This window comes from Cephus cinctus, unplaced genomic scaffold (genome assembly GCF_000341935.2).
Source record: "Cephus cinctus unplaced genomic scaffold, Ccin1 Ccin1_scaffold1163, whole genome shotgun sequence".
Classification (NCBI taxonomy): Eukaryota; Metazoa; Arthropoda; class Insecta; order Hymenoptera; family Cephidae; genus Cephus; species Cephus cinctus.
In genome coordinates this window covers 385928-404793 of record NW_014333653.1, presented here as the reverse complement: position 1 = coordinate 404793, position 18866 = coordinate 385928, and the positions used below count along the sequence as shown (strand labels likewise).

Genomic DNA, 18866 nt, shown 5'->3' with positions numbered 1-18866 from the left:
ATGATTTCATTACTCGTATTAGATACGATTGACATTTATTTACGTTAAGATAGCTTGATTTTTTAAATTACCTTTTCTTTTTATACTTTTCAGGCTACTCTTTCGCGTAGAGTGTCTTTTGTGGATCTTAGGAATTTTTATTGCAACGTTACGGCGTTACGGGTTACACGACGACAATGCCGACTACGACTTCGGACGTAGGCGTGTTAATGGTCGGCGTTGCGTGCTCCAGTTCTACCTGTTCTACTTGTTGCAAAACTAATCTGCTACTCAGGTAGCCAGAGATCGCTCGTGCATGCCGCACGGCGTTGGCCTACGCCTACGGTAATTGCGCATCGTTGCGTTTTCACCGTAATACACAGTGAGATCGCAGATATCGAGTCAAGATAGTCTGTTGGTATGGTGAATTCTGAAGTTGCTGTGGAATATACTAAGAGGAGCGTAAGGTCGACGTGCTATCCCGATAGCGAAACGTGGTTTGTGGACTTCCAATATACAGCTTGGTTATGTCATACACCGATACCGCCGCGCCACTGGTACTGCGCAGAAGCGGAAGTGACGGTTTATATTCAAAATGGACAGATCGGTCAATCGATTGTTGAGGTATAGAAAAAGCAATTAATATTATTTAATCTATTTTAGACGTTGTTGCATATTAATAATTTTTATGACGTTATCATTTGATTTTTGGAATTTTTGTTTATAGACAAATTTTGACTATGTGAATTTTTTTCACGATTTTGAGATTCGTGATATAAACGGATCTTCAGTCTGTATCCGGCTCTTCTGGGATAACGAAGTCGAATAAGGTATATCGTTGGGTCTGACCAAGGTGCCGTGGGTCAGGAGGCCCCGTGTGGGTCCCACACGAAAACGTGACGGGCCTCTGCGGAGGGTCCTGGCCTTCGTTCCTTTTAGTCTGCTCGAAAATCATGATTTTCAACGAGAGCCAAAACCTGCTCCACACTCATCCGCATCGTTTGTCAGGTCGATCCTGGCAAATATGGTATAACCTAACCTACAAAATTCTCATAATTTCGCTTTCACACTCAATTATCCATGTCGACATAATAATTTTGAGTCTTGAAAAACATCCAGGATGTATTTGTTTCGTTATTAAGTATACTTAAAAAATTATTTAGCTCTCTACCTTCGCGTCGGCCATCTTCTTCGTCCGTGATCGCAGCCAGCCAGGAACGAGCTTTAATATCTTTTCATGATTTCTCTAGAAGCTCAACAATCACACCGGGTTCCCGATGACGGAGGAAAAGCAGATAAATTCCTGCAGCTTCACCAACTTCCCGTAACCCTGGTGCATTAGCGCGAGCCGCCTCACGTATTCGCCAAGATTCTTTTTCTACGTGCCTCAAGATGAACTCTGACCCAAGACCGCCTTCCATTTGCTTCTCAGACCGTCTTATCCCAGCACCTTCCTTTGCCTACTAGTTCCTCTTCCTCACCTTTCGGATCCCCGTGGACGGGGAATAGGGCAATTAATTTATATTGCCACGTGGAAGAAAAGGCACAGGATATTAAAACCTTAGGGTTAATTAACATTTTCCCTCTCGTTAAATCATCCGCCGCCATTATTCCCTGCCGACTATTTCGTCTGCCTGTCGAAGCGACCAAAAATACTCGGGTCGACTGTACGTGCACGAGACACTTGATAAAATTGATCGACGCCAATGAAACTCGCACGTAAACAATTATAAAGTTTCATTCAATCGTAATTTCTATTAAACCGTCTCACGTATTCCGAATATCCGAGACAAGCCCATAAAGGATCTCCGAAATGTATTTACAACCGTCCTTTCTTCAACATACCGATCAACTAGGTAAGCCGGGATGACGATATTAATCGCAATAGAGTTCAAAGTCCCGATATTTATAATTCAACTCGAATTAACGTCCGCTAAGCGCAAGAGCGGAAGTGGCCGATAAAGGCACGACTAAATAAAAATGCGTAATCAACGTCCCAGGAGAACTGTTATCGCGATGACGTCACGCATCGGCAAATCGACTTTGATAAATCGAACGCACGCACGCAACCGACCACGCCACGTAGCTACGTATATACGTGCCGGCAGTCAGGCATCCTGGTGAACAAGCAAATCCCGACTGGGCGTAATTGCCTCTTCCCTCCCCTCCCCCCCTTTCCCCTCCCTCCCTCCCTTCGATTCCTTCACTTCCTCTACGCATCAATGATTCGACCCATCGATTATTCCGAGCACCGAAGAGATTCTTTTATCCATCCATTAACGCGCATGCGTATATCTACGTATGCACAGTACTATACATCTTATACCGCCTACTATGCCCTTAACAGGAACTTATCGTGATTCATGATTATTTAAAAAACATCCGACACCCTCGTTAATCAAGCAGATACTCATCCATTGGATTTTAATGAATTTCGCTAGTAAGAAAAAAAATACTGCATAAGTTTTCTCTACGCCGTGTAAAGGTACTAGAGAAAATAATGCTCAGCTTCGTCTCACTTGCGCATCAGATTCCAGTGTTACGCCTGGACTGCATATGATCATCGCACCTTTTTAAAGCTATATCGATAACAGTTCGATCAAGAAGATCCTTCGTCGCAGGGTTCCTCAAGAGACCAGCCAGCATGTACGCAAGGTTATTTAAGAAAAAATAAAGGTCCGCCCTTTTCTTAGAGTACAAGTCTAGACGACCAGTCATGCGTGGGCTTCGTTCTTTCGCTCTTCCACTCTCGCACTCTCTCTCTCTCTCTCTCTCTCTCTCTCCCCCTGCTGCCCCCTTCATCCTCTCTCTCTCTCTCACTCTTTCTCCCTGGCGCACAATATTCTTTCAGCTTTGTCCTCGGCGCGATTCTCCCTAATACATACGTCCCTCACCATTACAGGGATCGTGCTGCCAAGGCACGTCGGTTCGGAGGATGCTTTATGTCGGCGCAACATGTGGCGAATATAATGCGAGTTCGAACAAGAGTTAGCCGGTGCATCCGGGATCGCTCTCACAGCCCCGCGTACCGGATTGTATGGCACGTCAGGGTGCATCAACGCGGACAGGACCCACGTATGATCCACCCTGTGCATCGATGAGCCAATGGCGATGCCTGGACCGAAGATGGATATCGGGAGGAATCTCGAACCACTGTGAGACGCGTGTTCATCCGTGCGATCAACCGATGAAACTACCTTAACTCATGTAACAGGTATAGCTGGCGTGTACTGTACACGTGGGTATAGGTACGTATGAGCGAGGCAGACTCCTGGGGCGATTTTCGCAGCGTGGAATCGCCTGTCGGGTGTTCCTCGCTACGGTTCGCTGATGACGACTTTCAGCTACCTGGAGAGCCGTAAATCGTCCTCCATTTCCTCGCCTTCCGTTGCCGCTCCTCACTTTTATTCATGCTCGTGCCACGTCCTCCTCTATCGGCTCGCGCACCGGCGCTTCGCTCTTAAAATCTTTTACACGAGACACAGCTGGCCCGTCCGATCCGTTCGCTCTGTTGTTTTATCCTTCGGTGATTCACTCCAAGCATCAAGATCAAGATCAGCCGGGTTATCTGCGCTCGGCCGTACGTGGAGTTCTGTTGATCGGTCCTGGAAACAATTTTGAAATAAAAAGTCACTCGAGCGTTACCGCGGAAGAAAAAGATAAATAGCAGGCGAGAGAGACAAGGAGATATAGAAATAAAGTCGCAGAGAGAAAGAGAGAGAACAATCGATATCACCTATCCTATACGTGGGATCGCCAATCGCTTCCGCGAAAGGTGCCCGCCGATCTACGTGGTCGCGTTCGTGTCTGCGAGAAAAAATCCTTTGTGCTGCTCCAACGTTCCTGAGTGTCCTGCGGTGAGTTCGTAACCAGGTACAAAACATTACGGAATGAGTCTTGACAGACTCGTGTTATACCGAAAGAACTAAGCGTCGATCTTGGCGCGGGCGTCGTAATTATTTTAATGGGCGTCCCTGTCCTCTAAGTATCTGGATATCTGTAATCGTGGGTATGTAATCTACAGCTGTATATATATATATATATATATATATATATATATATATATACGGAAAAATATTAATATAAGGAACAGACTGTGCTTCTGTGCGCATACCATATGTATAACGTATACTACGTCGTGGCATATACCACCATCATTCATAATAACAAGTAGTGCTCGTGTGCCGTGTAATCTGGTATTCAGATCTACGATCTCACCAGATCGCAACCTCCGATTTCGGTCTCGACCGGGCTTCCTGGTTCGAGTCGATATGATTTATTCATTGTGCGATTTAACGGCCGGGAGCCTTCGGTTTCTTCTGTGTATCCTGACGTAGACTCGTCACGGTCCAACCTCGTGACTGTTTTTCATGTGGGTAATCATCCTCGTAAGATCCCTGTGCAGAAGAGATTGACCTCTAGGAGGATAAACGTCCTTGGTATACCTTACGTACCTGCCATCAGATGTCTGCTATGACGAGTTCTCTCGGTGGTAACATAACCTATATTTCCCACCAAGTCTTCAATCCACGTCAGACAGGATAGACGATGCGCTGGAATTATGTGAGAATACAACGTGGGTATCACTTGGAGTCATTAAGGTGGCGGGTAACTGTAGGTTGGGACCTGGTAGCTCGTTGCTTCATAGAATGGGGAAAAACTCCACTCGGATTGCTACACTCTTTGGTCTGTTGACTCCTAGACTGCCACTAGTGTTGCTGCTGTTACTGCCTACTGAAATACGCAATGCACCGTGCTGCTTTACGTTTCCATGCAAACGTAAACGGGACTTTAGACGTAATCGTATTTTGTACAATCAATATAGTCTATTCGTTCATATGATTCCGGTTAAACTCACTGTCTGTATATCCGGGAGAATATCATTTCCTGGATTGTCAGATATTCTTGATGACTTGTTGTTCTGGAAGAAACAGTGGTTACTTGAAGATAAATATAGGCATAAAATAATATTCAATGATTTATCGGTATAGCTTACTTTTATTTTTAGTCGTCCTTTTAGAATTCATTCGTTACTTTGAATCACGTGGTGTCTAGACGTGTCTCCTTTTACGCATCTGAATATGTTTGGCCATTATCAGTATCTGTGTACTTAGCTGCTCGTGTTTTAAGGTTACGTTAATACAGTAGCAGGGACTGACAGTGCTCGTGTGTTAATAACTGTTTGTAACGTAGTGCGTGTAACCTACAATGTGATGCAAAAGGCGTAGCAGGATACTGCATTGTTTTGGTACCAATTGCAAGTCATTCTCGTTCCTTGTTCATCGATCAATCGCAATCGGCTAGAATCACGGTAGTGGAAGGCACTGGTACGACGGGGACTCGATAGATCTTTAGTCGATAACTAGAATGACGTAACGGACAGGTCGAATTGCGTAAAGGAACCACAGGCATGTTTATTAATCGATGCCAACGATACGCGTTCGTATCGTAAAGAAGCTGGTGGCGCGCATGCGCAGTTAGAATAACGATGAACAAAAAGTATATTAAATAAAAATATTAATAGAAGCGTCGAATATTTAGCAGTACTCAAGAAGAAATTTCTTGTACGTCATTGGGAATATTGGCATTTTGTTTTTTACGTTTCGCAGCCGAATTCGCGTCACTCTCAGGCTTTCTCGTTTAAATCGCCGCCAGCGTCTGCGCGCGCATCCCGATTGACGTTATTCGCGAGGCCGTCATATTTTCCTGTGCTTTAAATTGATATTTCGTTTTGTTTGCTCACTCTCACTTTATGCTCAAAACTCTTCCCTGTGCAAACGTGTTTTCTAAGGATTGGTCTCCGTCTCGACACTCGGATTATGCTTATACCTTCGTACAGGTATTGGTCGTTCGACGTTATTATATCTCTAGCGTGCTAATGCTCTGACGCATAATCCTCGATGAATGACGATAGCCTGTTTTCTTTTTCTTTTATTTATTCTTTAACGCTGCCTCTTTTTAGTGCGTCTACGCGTCACTTCGTTATTTTGCTACGACACGAACTGCTGACATAACCTTTAAAACTTTAGCTAGAATGGACTGCGCGTCCTGAGGCTTAGAATTCGATAGATTTTCGAACGCCATTGAAATTCTAAATAAGCATTCTTGTCAAGCTGTATCGTCTTTGTTGTTTGTTAAATCTCATATTTTAATTTACGATATTTTTTAACGTATTCAGAAAACATCCGTATCCTGCAATTCCAGAAAATTCTGTTTGAGGTTAAACCTGAAGAAAAGTAAACTGTGGTTTCTCTTCAAAAGGCATACTTAAACGGCGGACGTAATAACTTCTTGATTCGTATATTCTCTCTCTCTTTAAGGGTGCCAGCGGCAGAATAAAATGGCTGATAAAAAGCAATAAAGCGTCAATCGATGTAGGCTGTAGGGTTCGGCTTTTACTTTACTATCCTTTATGACTCTCTTTATATATTTATGCATTTACTTTATATTCATGCATTATGTATGTACTGCGTGAAAAAGCAATGGCGCTTACGTAGATACACCTGTGCACTACAGGTCACAGAAAAATCGCTATTTTTTTCCAACGATCGACCTTTCCTTCAGCGTGGTACTGGTTTAGACTGGTAACTTTATTCCTTTTTGGCCAGGTTCATGCAGCGCACTGCGACTATGGCAACGCGCTACTGCACAAGTGCACAACCTGTGTGTTCCCTCTGTGATATTCTGTCGGCGCCATATTTATAAGCTAAAATAACGAGGTTGGTCTTGTTAATCGTGTGTGCATTGTTTCCGCGGTGGAATGTCACATATCCACAGTGGGACACGTTTTCTACGTGCGAGAATTCACAAGCGGATTAAAGCTTCGCACTTCGGTATGACAATTGAGCGGAATACTTTTTTATTGACTTTACGCGAATCTTATTGAATTTTATTTATTCATCTCACGTCGCCGGCAGATTTCTTCGGACTCCGGACATTTTCTCTCGTTGCCCATTCACCTGCGACTCGCTCGCGTTACATAAGCTTTGTTTTGGATACCATTCACCTCCGCTCGTCTTTCACGCGTTCCATTAATCCGGCTAGTTCCTGCTTAACGGGTTTCCACTCTCTTTCTCCGTCTCTCTTTCCCGCATTATATTTCTCGCGCGTGCTCCTTTACTCTCCTTAACCGGAAACGACCGAATTACCTTTAAGTTCTCGTATATTCCGTGAAGCGTCGCCGGCACCGAAATCCTTTGGCTTCCTCGAGTCGTATAATAGAAATAAATCTGATTGGATTGCGCATTTCCCGATGTGCGCATGCGCAGGATTGAATAACGGAAATATTCAAATTCCGCGCGCATACCATTCAGACTCGTTAGTCAACCGACGGCATCCGTAATTTGACCAACCGTATGAAGTTTCAATAATTCTTAGTGACTCATTCAGAAAGGATTTTACATATTGTTTCATATTCAAAAGTCGTTAACCGTATTTACGATACACCCTATATACTACGGGCACTATCCGTACTTTGCCAGTGCAATTCCAGCCGGGCAATTCCCTTGCGTTCAAACCCGTAGAAATTATGATTGCCCGCTGGCAGCCATAAGCGCCCTCCTAGCTTCGCGAGCGGTACCACCGCTGCGGAATGGCCGCAAAAAAGCGCCACGCACAGTATCCACGAACAAAGCACTCTCTTTGAAATTGTAGAGTAATAACAAGGAGCTATTCTAGTTCCTACATAACCTCCCGTCGATGGGGCTTCTCTTTCCGTGTCTTTCTTACCTTTGCTCCTGCTTTTTATTTTTCTCCTTCTCGACAGCTTCTCGAAATACATTTATTGACGACGAAATAGCTCGCGGCTCGCAGCAATTCCAACGTACCTTACTTCTCGTCAAATACGAACCCTGCGCACTCTTCTTCTTCCTTCTTACTGGCCAACGGCCTCACGGAACAATTCTCTTATTTCACACAGACCTCTTCCGACGGCACTTCGCTCTATTCCAAGAGCTCTTCGTTTATACGAGACTGGCAAAAATACCTATACACCCGTTTACACAGTTAACTTCACAATGCTAACCATTAAGGCTGCTTCACAGTTCCCATCTCTGGTATGCACGTTAAACTCAATCTCAGACATCCATCGTCATTGTTCCTTGCTAATTCAGTGGAAACTATTTTAGGTTTGTCTCGTCAAGATTATCTTCTTGTTAGCTTATACAATATTTAACCTTATTAAGTAATGAGGGCGACTTCACCAGTGAATGAACACAGGACCCAGTATATGGCTGCGTTCACGTACATTATATCTGTATACATATGAACGTTAACACGGATGTCCATCCATTACAGGCGTTTCTAAAGGTTTTCATTTATTGGTGGATTTAACCTTTTATCTTATCTTCGGTACGGATGTACTTTCTTGTAAACAGACGCAACGAACTCTCGTGCGAGCAAAATAATAGCCGCACAGCGATCGATATTTGCGTGATTAACTGAAATATGAAAAAAAGAAAACGTACAGTCATTCAGGTCAGATTAGACCAGCAGAATTAATTTACTCGAAGTAATTGAATGGACTTTCATTCTTAATGTATTATTTTCACGTGCTAAAAAATTATGTAACTTAATTCCTTTTTTTTCCTCTTTAATCAACAAGGATGTCTCCACTTTCTAGTGACGTAGCAGGTGTAGGTGTTACCAAGTGTAGGTGGTTTCGAGTGAGGTCAAAGAATGCACATATGAGTCATCCAAGATCTTTCGTACATGCATAGGCGGTAACGAGCATTGACTTAATGATAAATATCAAATTAAAGTCAATAACATAAACACAAAGGTACACGGTGCATTCTCAAAGAAAGTGCATTGACCCGCAAATCCATAATAGCTCGGAAAGCAATAACGATAACGAGTTAGCGAGAACTCGGTACGTACAGCCAGTTCCAACAATAGTCAATTTAAAAATACTAAAACTCTTAGCAGTGCGAAAATCGCCCTAGTCATAGCTCTTGTCAAGATCCACAAAAATAGATCTTCGGCGAAGGATATCCTTAAATAGATAAAACAATATCATACCTAAATATAAAACAGCTCAACGATATCAGATAACAAGTGGGTCAACACCATTAAGAAGTCCCAGCGCATCATCCAGGAACTTGTTGATAACCTCAATTTTTGGACAGTCACAAAATCACAAAAAATTTCCACACTCCCTCGTTCACAATGGATCGCTGATTAATCAATAAGATAAATATCACATTAGTCTTTAAGTAACTATGAATTCTATCCGGATTTACCGACCGATAAGAGATAACACGACGTCCCGGTTAACAAGCATTATCAGATTGCTCGATTTCTACCAAGTGCTCCTTACCCATGTACTTTATATATATATACATCTATCCATCCATTGCATATATACCAAAGCCGTATATCTGGTAAAGCACGCGTATGCACATAATACCTTTAGCAACCTACTAGTTTCATGAATGAATGAAATTCGTGCCGTTCCCAGCTCGACCTTGCCTCTTCCCAAGGAGCACTGCTTACAAGCCTCGTGTATTCCAAGTCATTAACAAAGGACAACTCGTTAAAGCTGTATCAATCGATGAGCCTGTTATCGCGACTTTAAAAAGCTTGATACTCCTAATCAATATCGCGCGAGGTCTCCTCTTACGTATGACAGCATACAATAGTCCCGGGATGTGCACAGCATCTCTGAAACGACAATGGGAATAATAATACATAAAATTGAATAATTTCCAAGAAGTAAGACAAGAAATATATCACCAGAGAACATCATGGGGTCTTTGACCGTTTTTCTTATACAAGACTCAGACAGGTGGCATCATGGCTACAGTCGAGCGTAAGCCGTTCTGAAACACGCCATATACCGTGTACGTCATATGTGGTTATAACACATACAGATTCTGTGTAAATATATATACATACATATAATTGACAGGCACATAGGTAGTTTAAATGTAAAAGTCGACCGGTCGACAGGTCGATCGGTCGTTCAACATTATTAGATTCGGCCGTAGGTTCTTTGATGCCGTCCGTACGTCTGTCTATCTGACCGACCGTTCTCCAAGGAGCGAAGCCGAAGAGGAAGGTGGGGTAGACACCCGGATCCGCGGTACCGCCTCTCCATTGGTCAGTCCCGGGCGACGGGTGACGTTCAGTGCCGTACCAACAGCGAAAACATGAATTATCGGTGGGTCGAAGGAGCTCGGCCAATTTTCTGTAATAAACAATGTTACGAGATATTATTAAATTGTAATAAACGAATCAAAAATAATTATGAATAATTACAACATATTCGGCGTACCGGTGGTATAGGGTACGTCGCACAGTAGTGTTCACGTAAATCGAGGCTTCTGGGTAATTAGTCCGTATCGGCCGATCGCCGAGAATGATCCGCAATTACGAGTAATCGTGCACAAGGGAGTAATTACTATTGGATATCGTGAGCGGCAAGATGGGTGGTACGAAGGAAAAGAGACGTTGGTAACGACTGTTGTTACCGATTTAAACTTACTACCGAATTTCCTAATCTTTCGATCGATAGGTGCTGTCGTTGTAAAGTCAACTCTTTTTTCTTTTGATAATCACTGTACTGCTTATGGCTTCCTGCGAGGCGATAATCATCGACGTCCACGTGGTACGGCAACCATGTATATACTTCATATACTGTATATATATTCCTGTGTAACCTTTATACTTACACTGACGTCACAGGAACCATACCATCGCAGTGTCTCTACCATGTAAGGATTACCGACAATCCTATTTACCGACTGAGCATGCAGTAACGAGAGCAAAAGGTGACTCGCGTCCCTCTACTCCGTCCATAAAGCGGTGCCACCCTGTATCGAGTGCACCCTTTGCACCCTTGATTGTTGCGCCACTGCTGACGTCACGTGCCTTCTGCTGCGACAATCACGAACACACACGGGCGAAGTCCGCGGCAATGTGGGGGGGACAGGGGGGTACCTCGCCACTTGGCGTTTGGTGGGGAGCATGTACCGTGGTCCTGAGACAAAAGTGGGGGTAGTGACGTTGTACCGTGAGGCACTCAGAGGCTCCATTCACTAACCGGCCGCCGCCGAGAGCTGTTGTGCGCGGTACCGTTTCGGCCCTTATTTTTTGTTCCTCCTCTGATCCGGCGTACTCGGAGTCGCCGTCGCGGTTGTTACTTTCCTCTCCTGGTTTTAAAACAGTACGGTGAACAGTGTCGTGCAGAGGGCGTTTACACGCGAATACGTGTCACTGGATAATTTAGTTTGTTATCCTGATTCTCTTCGGTGACAATTTTGTATATTGGAGTCTGTACGGTTTTTTGTACTGGTACCGATACACGTGTGACACGGTTGGAGGAATGATTGGTGGCTCTTCGTAAAGCTGTGTTTATGGATTTACTGACTGGTCTCGTACTGGTTGTTGCTATCGGGATACGAATCACCAGGGCGATACCGTCGACGGATGTGAAGTTGGTGAAGTGTGGAATCGGTGGCGAAGCGTAGAGAGATAACATTAGAAGATAAAAGAAGTTGAAGATTGTACGAATGTGATGTGTCTGTTTTAAATGGCGTGACAAGTGCGTTTCCATTCTTTATTTTTCTGTACGTCGGCCGACCAATCGTTATCGGGATATCATTCCAGACTGAGATTGACTACAGGATGACAGTCGCTGGAAAGGTAGAAATTATTGTCTCATTATAATAACGTTTAACTTGCAAAGGCGTTGGTTCGCAATTACTCGCATTATTTATAAACCTGTTACGCACTGTAAATACTTGCTTCTCACCAGATTTGTATATGCAATGGCTCTTTGGCTAAGCTGATTGCAAACTGTGACGTAGGACGTCGGCTGTTACGCAGGTTATGTCACCGGTTTAGCAAAACCACGATAAGCTCGTGGTTGTTGGACGTTGCGTCATCGTCCTCAACGTTTATTTATATAAAGCGATTGTGACGACAAAACTGTGAAATCGCCACTGTACATTCACTTTAGGTACCTGTCAGACAATTGTGTGTACACGAGGAGCAGACGACGGGCGTGACGCGAGAGAAATTTTCGAATGCCCATCGAGAAGTGTCATTTAAATTTCCCTCCATGATTTTCTGCCAGTGTGGACCCACGAATATTCCTGCCAATTATAATCGTTAATTACTTTCATACGTTCTATCGCAACAATCCAACCTGATAATTGTACCCTCGAGTCGTACCAGCCATAATTGCTCATTATCCAATCCCACGTTGTCTCGTTATCGGCCGTGGAACGGTTTCACAGGAAATTCATCCAGCATCCGTCGTTATGATTTCAGTCCACGGGTACAAAGGTATTGCCGGACATTTAATCTGGTAATTTCTCCTTGATTAACCATCGGTCAATCTGGTATCCATTCACGACGGCATCCTGAAGGAATAGCAAGGATGTTTTTTTTTTTTTTTTAATTAGACTGAAAATTGCACAGTTACCAGTCTTCTTCGTGGCTACTAGCTCTACCTGTTTCTTTTGGCGAACGGCGCCCTTGATGATGGCACCTGACTCGACCACTGTCCAGGGCAGCCATCTTTCTCTCAAGAATCCAGTCCACCGAGCGGTCTCCCTACGGGTATAAAAAAATGATTAAACATTGAAAAATTCAACACAGATATCTGCAGTGTCCTATAGACTTTCATAAATCAATATTAATATCAGATTCCCACGTGGATGTCATTTCTCGGTTATGTTCTATATCTTAATCGAATTAGGCGTAGCAGCTAATGTAACGTAAGATAAATTTGTCCTCGTATGAAAAACCCATTGAACCGATCGTCGAACCGGTTGCTCGACTCTTTCTGTAACTTCTCGGCTTTATGATAAACGAGAAGTCGCATAGCCGGTCGCAGTCGCTTTATGGTGGCTCGCCCAAAGGCCTCGGCCTGTACCTATTGGTACGCAGTGTTTATCTCGAGGATAATACGCAGAAAATCGCTTTCATGTTTCTATATATATACGTACATACATATGGCGACTACCAACTACGCGTAGCGCAGCATCCGTACCGTTAGATACGCTTCGGGAGAGAATTGCGTCCGAGAGTAGGAGACTCGTGGAAGTGTCTTACGAGTAAATAGAAAAGCAGAAGGACACAGAACACGCGCCTACGAAAGATCTAGTAACGATCTTCTGATAAACCTATTTCGTAGGATCATTTACGGAACAGCCTTCCTCGTGGATAAATTTTTTAATGGCGGGACCATTAAAAAATCTTTATCGTACACGAGATTACGAGGAACGCACCGACACGTGTAACGGATGGATTTTTTTTGTTCAGAAATATAAGTCCTTTTGGATAAATTCGAAATAACATTTTTTTTCGTCTATTCCCCGAAGGTTGTATTTACGTAAGATTTTGCCCGGGTGTGATTTTGAAAAGAAAACAATCTCTCACGGAGATTCTCATTGCTACAGTTATGGCGCCGCCTCGCCCAGAGCTACGTACACGTTCTAGGTCGACATACCCGAGAGAGTCGAGCTTGCCGGCGAGTGACTTAGTACTCGATAGCTCTATGGCACGGCTTCCTAGTTAAAGCCCTATCCACATTTCTATTTTAATCGCCAGGCGATTGGACGACTCCCGTTTCCTATGAACGTCGCCGATCGATCGTCCACTTTGCAGTGGACCTTCGTCATCGCGCCGCAGGACGGCTCTTGCCGACCTATGAAATATCGAAGGCTCGACTTCGAGTTCTCTCGCAGGGAGAAAGTAGGCGCATCCAGGACTTCGGCGTTGGGCGCGACGAAGTCTTTTCACTTTGGCGTGAAAACGGTAAGCGGGAGGATATCATTATCTTCCGTTGACCCGACTTCCGCTTTTTCTCCATACAGCTACTGTCGCTTTCCTTTATTTTCCTCTTGTTCTCTCCGACTCTCTCGCGCTTCGAAACTGCACCAGCGAATCACGGCTCGACACCTGCCATCTCTTGGCGACGTGTGTACGCGCCCATATGACCCACGCCCACCAACGTGTATACGTGTTTGGTATATGTAGCATACAAGCTTTTTACACTTTGCAAACAGACGTATCGCTGTCTTCTCGATTGTTAGGAAAGCCAGGACGATTTTCACTTTTTCCATATACGTGTCTTCGTTATTCAGTACAGTTTCAGTACTTCGCTGGTTAGCAGAGCGAAAACTTGGACGTTGGCTCGTGTGAGATTTAATATCGAGGAGGCGCGTACGACTACGGAGGCTGCTGATGGTTCGAATACAATAATTTACACGCAGTTTGCCTGAAATTAATTAAACGAAGATAGAATTAATCGTCGGAGCGGTGTCGAGGCTTTTGAATCGATTTTTTATTGGTATCGTGGAATTTTCGAATTTATGTAAGACGCAGGATGTCCTTACCTTTCTTTTCGGCCTGTCACTACTGTGACTACCGGTAGAGGGACACGCTCTGACAAGCCGGAGGACGCAAAGCACGTCCAAAGAGTCAAAAGAAAAGAAGAGGGTCTTCGTGGAGACCGACTCGTTTGTCCTCCTCCTTCGTCCTCTTCGTCGCTCTTACGGTCCCGGCAAAACCGCAGCTTCCCTGATATCAACGCTACTCGCACCGAGAGCCGTAAAGACGCGGTTGGCGGCCCCTTTCCATCCGCTGTATTTCCGCTGCGCCTCGTTCTCTCTTCCCGGGACAGCCGCGGAACACATAATTCACTCGTTTGTACGAAATTTCGAAGCAGCCCGCAAGATCCACCATTTAATTGCGGTCGCATGCTCCCTAATAATGGCTTCCTTGCCATTATGGCTCGCCGGCCATTTTTGTTACCTTTGGATTCTGTGGGAAGAATTGTTTGTATCAGTGTCTCGTGTACCTCGTCAAATCTTATATTATCATTCGACCGTACTTACGTAGACGCTTCCGGGTCACGGTCGCCTCTTCTGTCTGTCGAGGCCACGCACTTGTGTGCGCGCCTTTATGCGGCACGTGGGCGTTACTATACCTCGTACGCGAACGTTACGTGTAAAGCACCAATAACGATGTATGCATAAACGTATATCCATCCTGTTCGACGGACGGTGTTTCTTTGCTATCCATATGGTACTTCCCGCGAAGTCCTTCTCTTTTATCTGCATTTTACCTCTCTTGTACTGGACGACCGTGCCGAGACTCTTCGGGGTCAGAATCGTGCACGGCCACTTCCGGTACCGGGACTAGCATCCTGTCCAGGACTTCACTTAATAACAATAATTCCTCGCGGGCTCTCCGGATCTTGAGAATGAGCACGATACGTAAATACTTTTATGGAATTGTGGAGAGGAGGATCATCGGAGTAGAAAGTGACTTCCGGTGCGTCGTACTGGTTAAGAGTAACAAATTATTTCACCGTTGAATTTATAAGCATCCAAATGGCGGGTCCTTTAAAGCCGGATTATAAGTCCCATGGAATTTGCTCCCCGTGTCCTCATGGATGGAACCAGTTTGGGGGGAATCCTTTGGCGGATGAGTTAAGGAGAGAATTTTTCAAGATGGCGTTCAGCCCGGTACCATAAACGTGACGGCCAGGTCCTCAAGGCACCAACCGTAACAGCAGCACCATCAGCTGAAAGAGAGGAGACAGAGGTGGAGGATCGTGCCTCGAGCCTAGACGTAGAGAAGCTTAGAAAGGCCATATCCGTGTCGCGTGTATCTTTCTGTCCTCTTGGACTTTCCTTGCGGAACTCTTGGACGGTATATACATTTTTTTTCTCTCTCTTCTACTCCTGTCATTCCGTCTCAGACTTTCTTCGTTCTCTTATCTTTTGCTCGCTTCACTTTATATGCATACCCATCGCCGGATAGTTGCGCGTAACAACGGGAGTGTATTCCTTGCTTCCTTCTATTTCTGTAGATTTATGTCGAGCGTTTGTCGCGTCTTGTCCCTGGCTCGCACGTAATTAAGGCGCGCGCGCACTTCGCGACGATTATTTATGACGCCGAGAAAATCCTAGCCCGGCGACCATGTGTCAAAACAGGGTTGAGCGATGATAAATTTAACGTGCCGGAGTGTAGGCCTGGTGCGTCTGCTGAGAAAAAAGAAGGTGTGTTAACGATCGCACCGAGACACGGGGTTGAAAAAATAATTAGGCTTGTCAACGACGCCGTTCCGAAGGAATGACGCGTGATTGGAGACTCACCTTTTTTTTATGAGACTCGAACAGTCACTCGAATTCTTATTAAAATATCTCTTGGAGTTCTGTTCTAGGTGGAGGCACTTGTTACTCGTGTGCGAAACTTTCTGTATCTGTTATAATTGATATACTCCAAGTCATGATTACGTTTCCACATTTTTTTTTATCTCTCAAATAATGACTTCAGTCGAGCGTAACATCATCTTCAGCGCGCACGTTATTATTCAATGTCAAGATGATGGGCGAATCAGTTGGAAACTCTTGGTCCTCAATTTACACTAATCAGTACTGCGACTGGCTTCAAGCGTTTGCACAACAAACGCACCACTGTCGTACAATAACAGTACGTTAACTGTTTCTCATATAGATTCTATATAAATGTAATAACGAATTGAAAAGATTTCTCAACAATGAGACGAGCCAGTAAACATTCTGGAAATCCCAACGTGGCTTCAAGCGAGAAAGCCAGCCTCTAACGAATAAAGGGAGCCGACGGGCATCGTTCTCTCTCTCTCTCTCTCTGTCTCTCTCTCTCTCTCTCTCTCTCTCTCTCTCTCTTGAGCGTAGAAGTTTCGTGGAAGACGTAGAAAGAAACTGGCCCAACGCACGCCACGGAGCACGCGTTAAAAAAAAGTATCCACAGGGCATACGTGCATATGTGCCTTTTACATATGTACTATACGTATACAAGATTCGGCCATGAGTTTGTCATTCAGCGGGACAAGAGCTCGTCAGGGATGAATACTCAATTTTTTGTTCCTTCCTCCTTTTTTTTTTCTTCCTCTCCAGGGAGTGCTCCTTTCATTATAAGTCGAACACGCAACGAACGACGCGCGCCCACGCATCGTATCACGCACTCCAAACGTATTCTCGGGACCCTTTTATGTAACGCGTAATAAAGAATCCCAATGTAGTATCCTCGTGTCCAGAGTGCATAAGGGACCTGGTGATAGTTTATTTATGAGCCTGATCGTCCACCAGCCACCGGAGACTCCTGGGCTCTGCTGTGTAATGGCTCTCAGAGGCGACCCGCTATTTGCGACAGTGTTGCACGCAGCCGTCGATGCATGCATGCACGCCAGGATGTAGGATAACGAGGATGCCGCTAAAGAAACTCCTTGGGATTATAAAAATAAAAAGGATAATAACACTTACGGCTATGTAGTAGACCTGGACATCGCGTTCGACACGTTTAACCGACCTGGTTCGATCTATCTTGTCGTAAGGCTTTTCGCGGAAAGGCTTCCCTCCAGGAGACTGACTTTATATAGTTTATACGTAACGTATACGTACGATGTATACAACGTTTCTGAAAATAAACATTATTACATACAGGACAGGACTACGGCGTATTTAACGCTAGAATTACGGAAAAGGGATCCTAGATGAACCTTTCTCTTATTTGTTTTTCTTCTTAAGAATATCCCCGCCTGCGGCCACGTCGTTTACTCGGTTCTGGTAATTTTCTATGGCTTAACGGGAGCCGTACCAGCTTCTCGTACTCGGGCTACTCTTCCTTCCTTGGGTCTTTCTTATATCCGTGAAAGTGGAACCGACGAGCTATGAAATTCTGTCAATAGAAATTTATATAAATTAAAGATTTCACTGTCTCGATAAATCACGCATTCTTAGCATACGTGGGTTATGGTATGTATATGGTATGGTATATATGGTATATATACGAAGTACACAATACCTTGCCCGGTACTGTGAGCAGGGCAATTTTTTTTATTCGAATGCTTTCCTACCAGGAGCCTCACTTCGCGAACGTCCTCATACGTCATTCGTATCTTTGAGAAATCGCACGCGTGATGTGTACCTCGCTGAGTGTATGATATATGTGTAGTGTGTGCCCGCGCCAACCTCCTCGACGCGTAGCACGTCTGTGAGAGCTAGACTAGATCCGGGAGTGGTGGGCGAACGCGCAAGGTTGCCGTAAATTTATTGCAGAAGACGCTGATGAGCTTTTCGCTTTTTCATGGAAAGCAGGTAAACTTGATAACGAGGTTCACCCGAGGCACTGCCGCTAGAGAAAATCAAGATTTGTAGGTTAGGATGACCGTTGCGCTCGACGCGCTCACGGCTGATTACTTCGTACCGAAAGCTTTGACACTGTTCAATCATGAATCTAACGTTTAATAATAGTATTGACATTCGTACCAGAGATTTTTGTCGGTTACACCTGTCCCGATCGATATTCAGCTAGTAGAACAGTCGACCCTGATATCTCGATCCCGTCCCGCTACTTTCACCTGGATCTCTGCTAATGGTTACATCCGCCAACCTGGGAGAGCTATGCCCCATTTACGATAATTTCTCGCTGCTCACGCAGTCGCTTCTTCTTTTATTCTTCTCGTAACGCACAATTTTCACTGTATACTTACTTAAATACCACTGGATAGGAGAATCACAGAGATCGTCGATATCGACTGCAAAACAACGTTGGTATTCGTCAGCGATCTGTATTGCCACTTGGTGAGGTAACATCTGGGGTCCGCTTAGGACTTGTTTTGACTTGGCTGAAATTACAAGCTGACTTTGCTCCTTTTAAATAGTTCCGTGTTATTTTATACCGAGCGTCACGACTCTTGCTACTATATATATACATATTCGTTATAATACGTGTATGCACATTCTGACAGTCAATTCCGTAGGGCTAATCGACTGACGTAGCGAATAGCACATGACTTTAACTCATTTCTATACAGCGAATGAGTCAGATAACTCACTGTTATTAGAGTCAGCATTAACATATCCTGCTCATCGACACGTCGGCTCTAC

The 18866-nt window shown here is 44.5% G+C and overlaps 1 protein-coding gene and 2 long non-coding RNA genes across 25 annotated transcripts in view; 2 read left to right on the top strand and 1 right to left on the bottom strand.

Moving 5' to 3' along the window:
* The window catches only part of LOC107272332, an 11020-nt gene extending 9871 nt beyond the window's left edge, over positions 1–1149 (top strand). For 7 of the 8 annotated variants that reach the window (XR_003061191.1, XR_003061190.1, XR_003061192.1 and 4 more), the window contains one exon: positions 94–1149. This is a non-coding gene — a long non-coding RNA (uncharacterized LOC107272332). The remainder of the gene's footprint in view (positions 1–93) is intronic. The other variant, XR_003061186.1, reaches the window with a different exon arrangement.
* Positions 1–18866, top strand: part of LOC107272317 (probable ribonuclease ZC3H12D) — a 43042-nt gene that overhangs the window by 17587 nt on the left and 6589 nt on the right. Inside the window, exon 1 of one of the 3 annotated variants that reach the window (XM_015749355.2) lies at positions 10942–11622. The exons of 1 other annotated variant lie outside the window; for it this stretch is intronic. In XM_015749355.2, coding sequence (XP_015604841.1) covers positions 11605–11622 — 18 coding nt within the window. In that variant the 5' untranslated portion in view covers positions 10942–11604. Of the gene's footprint in view, positions 1–10941; positions 11623–17942; positions 18075–18866 lie in introns of those variants that run through there. One more of the 3 variants, XM_025089690.1, reaches the window with a different exon arrangement.
* LOC107272334 lies at positions 881–18866 on the bottom strand. 14 transcript variants are annotated; one of them, XR_003061204.1, is made up of 14 exons: positions 18246–18866; positions 17782–18111; positions 17477–17655; positions 17241–17394; positions 12435–12537; positions 12154–12344; positions 11943–12074; positions 9874–10165; positions 4976–9797; positions 4838–4900; positions 4094–4735; positions 3716–3976; positions 1151–3584; positions 881–1018 (listed from the first exon to the last, which is right to left on the bottom strand). It is a non-coding gene; the product is annotated as an uncharacterized LOC107272334 (long non-coding RNA). The 14 variants fall into 14 exon arrangements; XR_003061194.1 differs by lacking the exon at positions 881–1018 and having other exon boundaries at positions 1672–3584; positions 4094–4376; positions 4434–4735; XR_003061205.1 differs by lacking the exon at positions 881–1018 and having other exon boundaries at positions 1672–3584; positions 4976–5093; positions 5187–9797.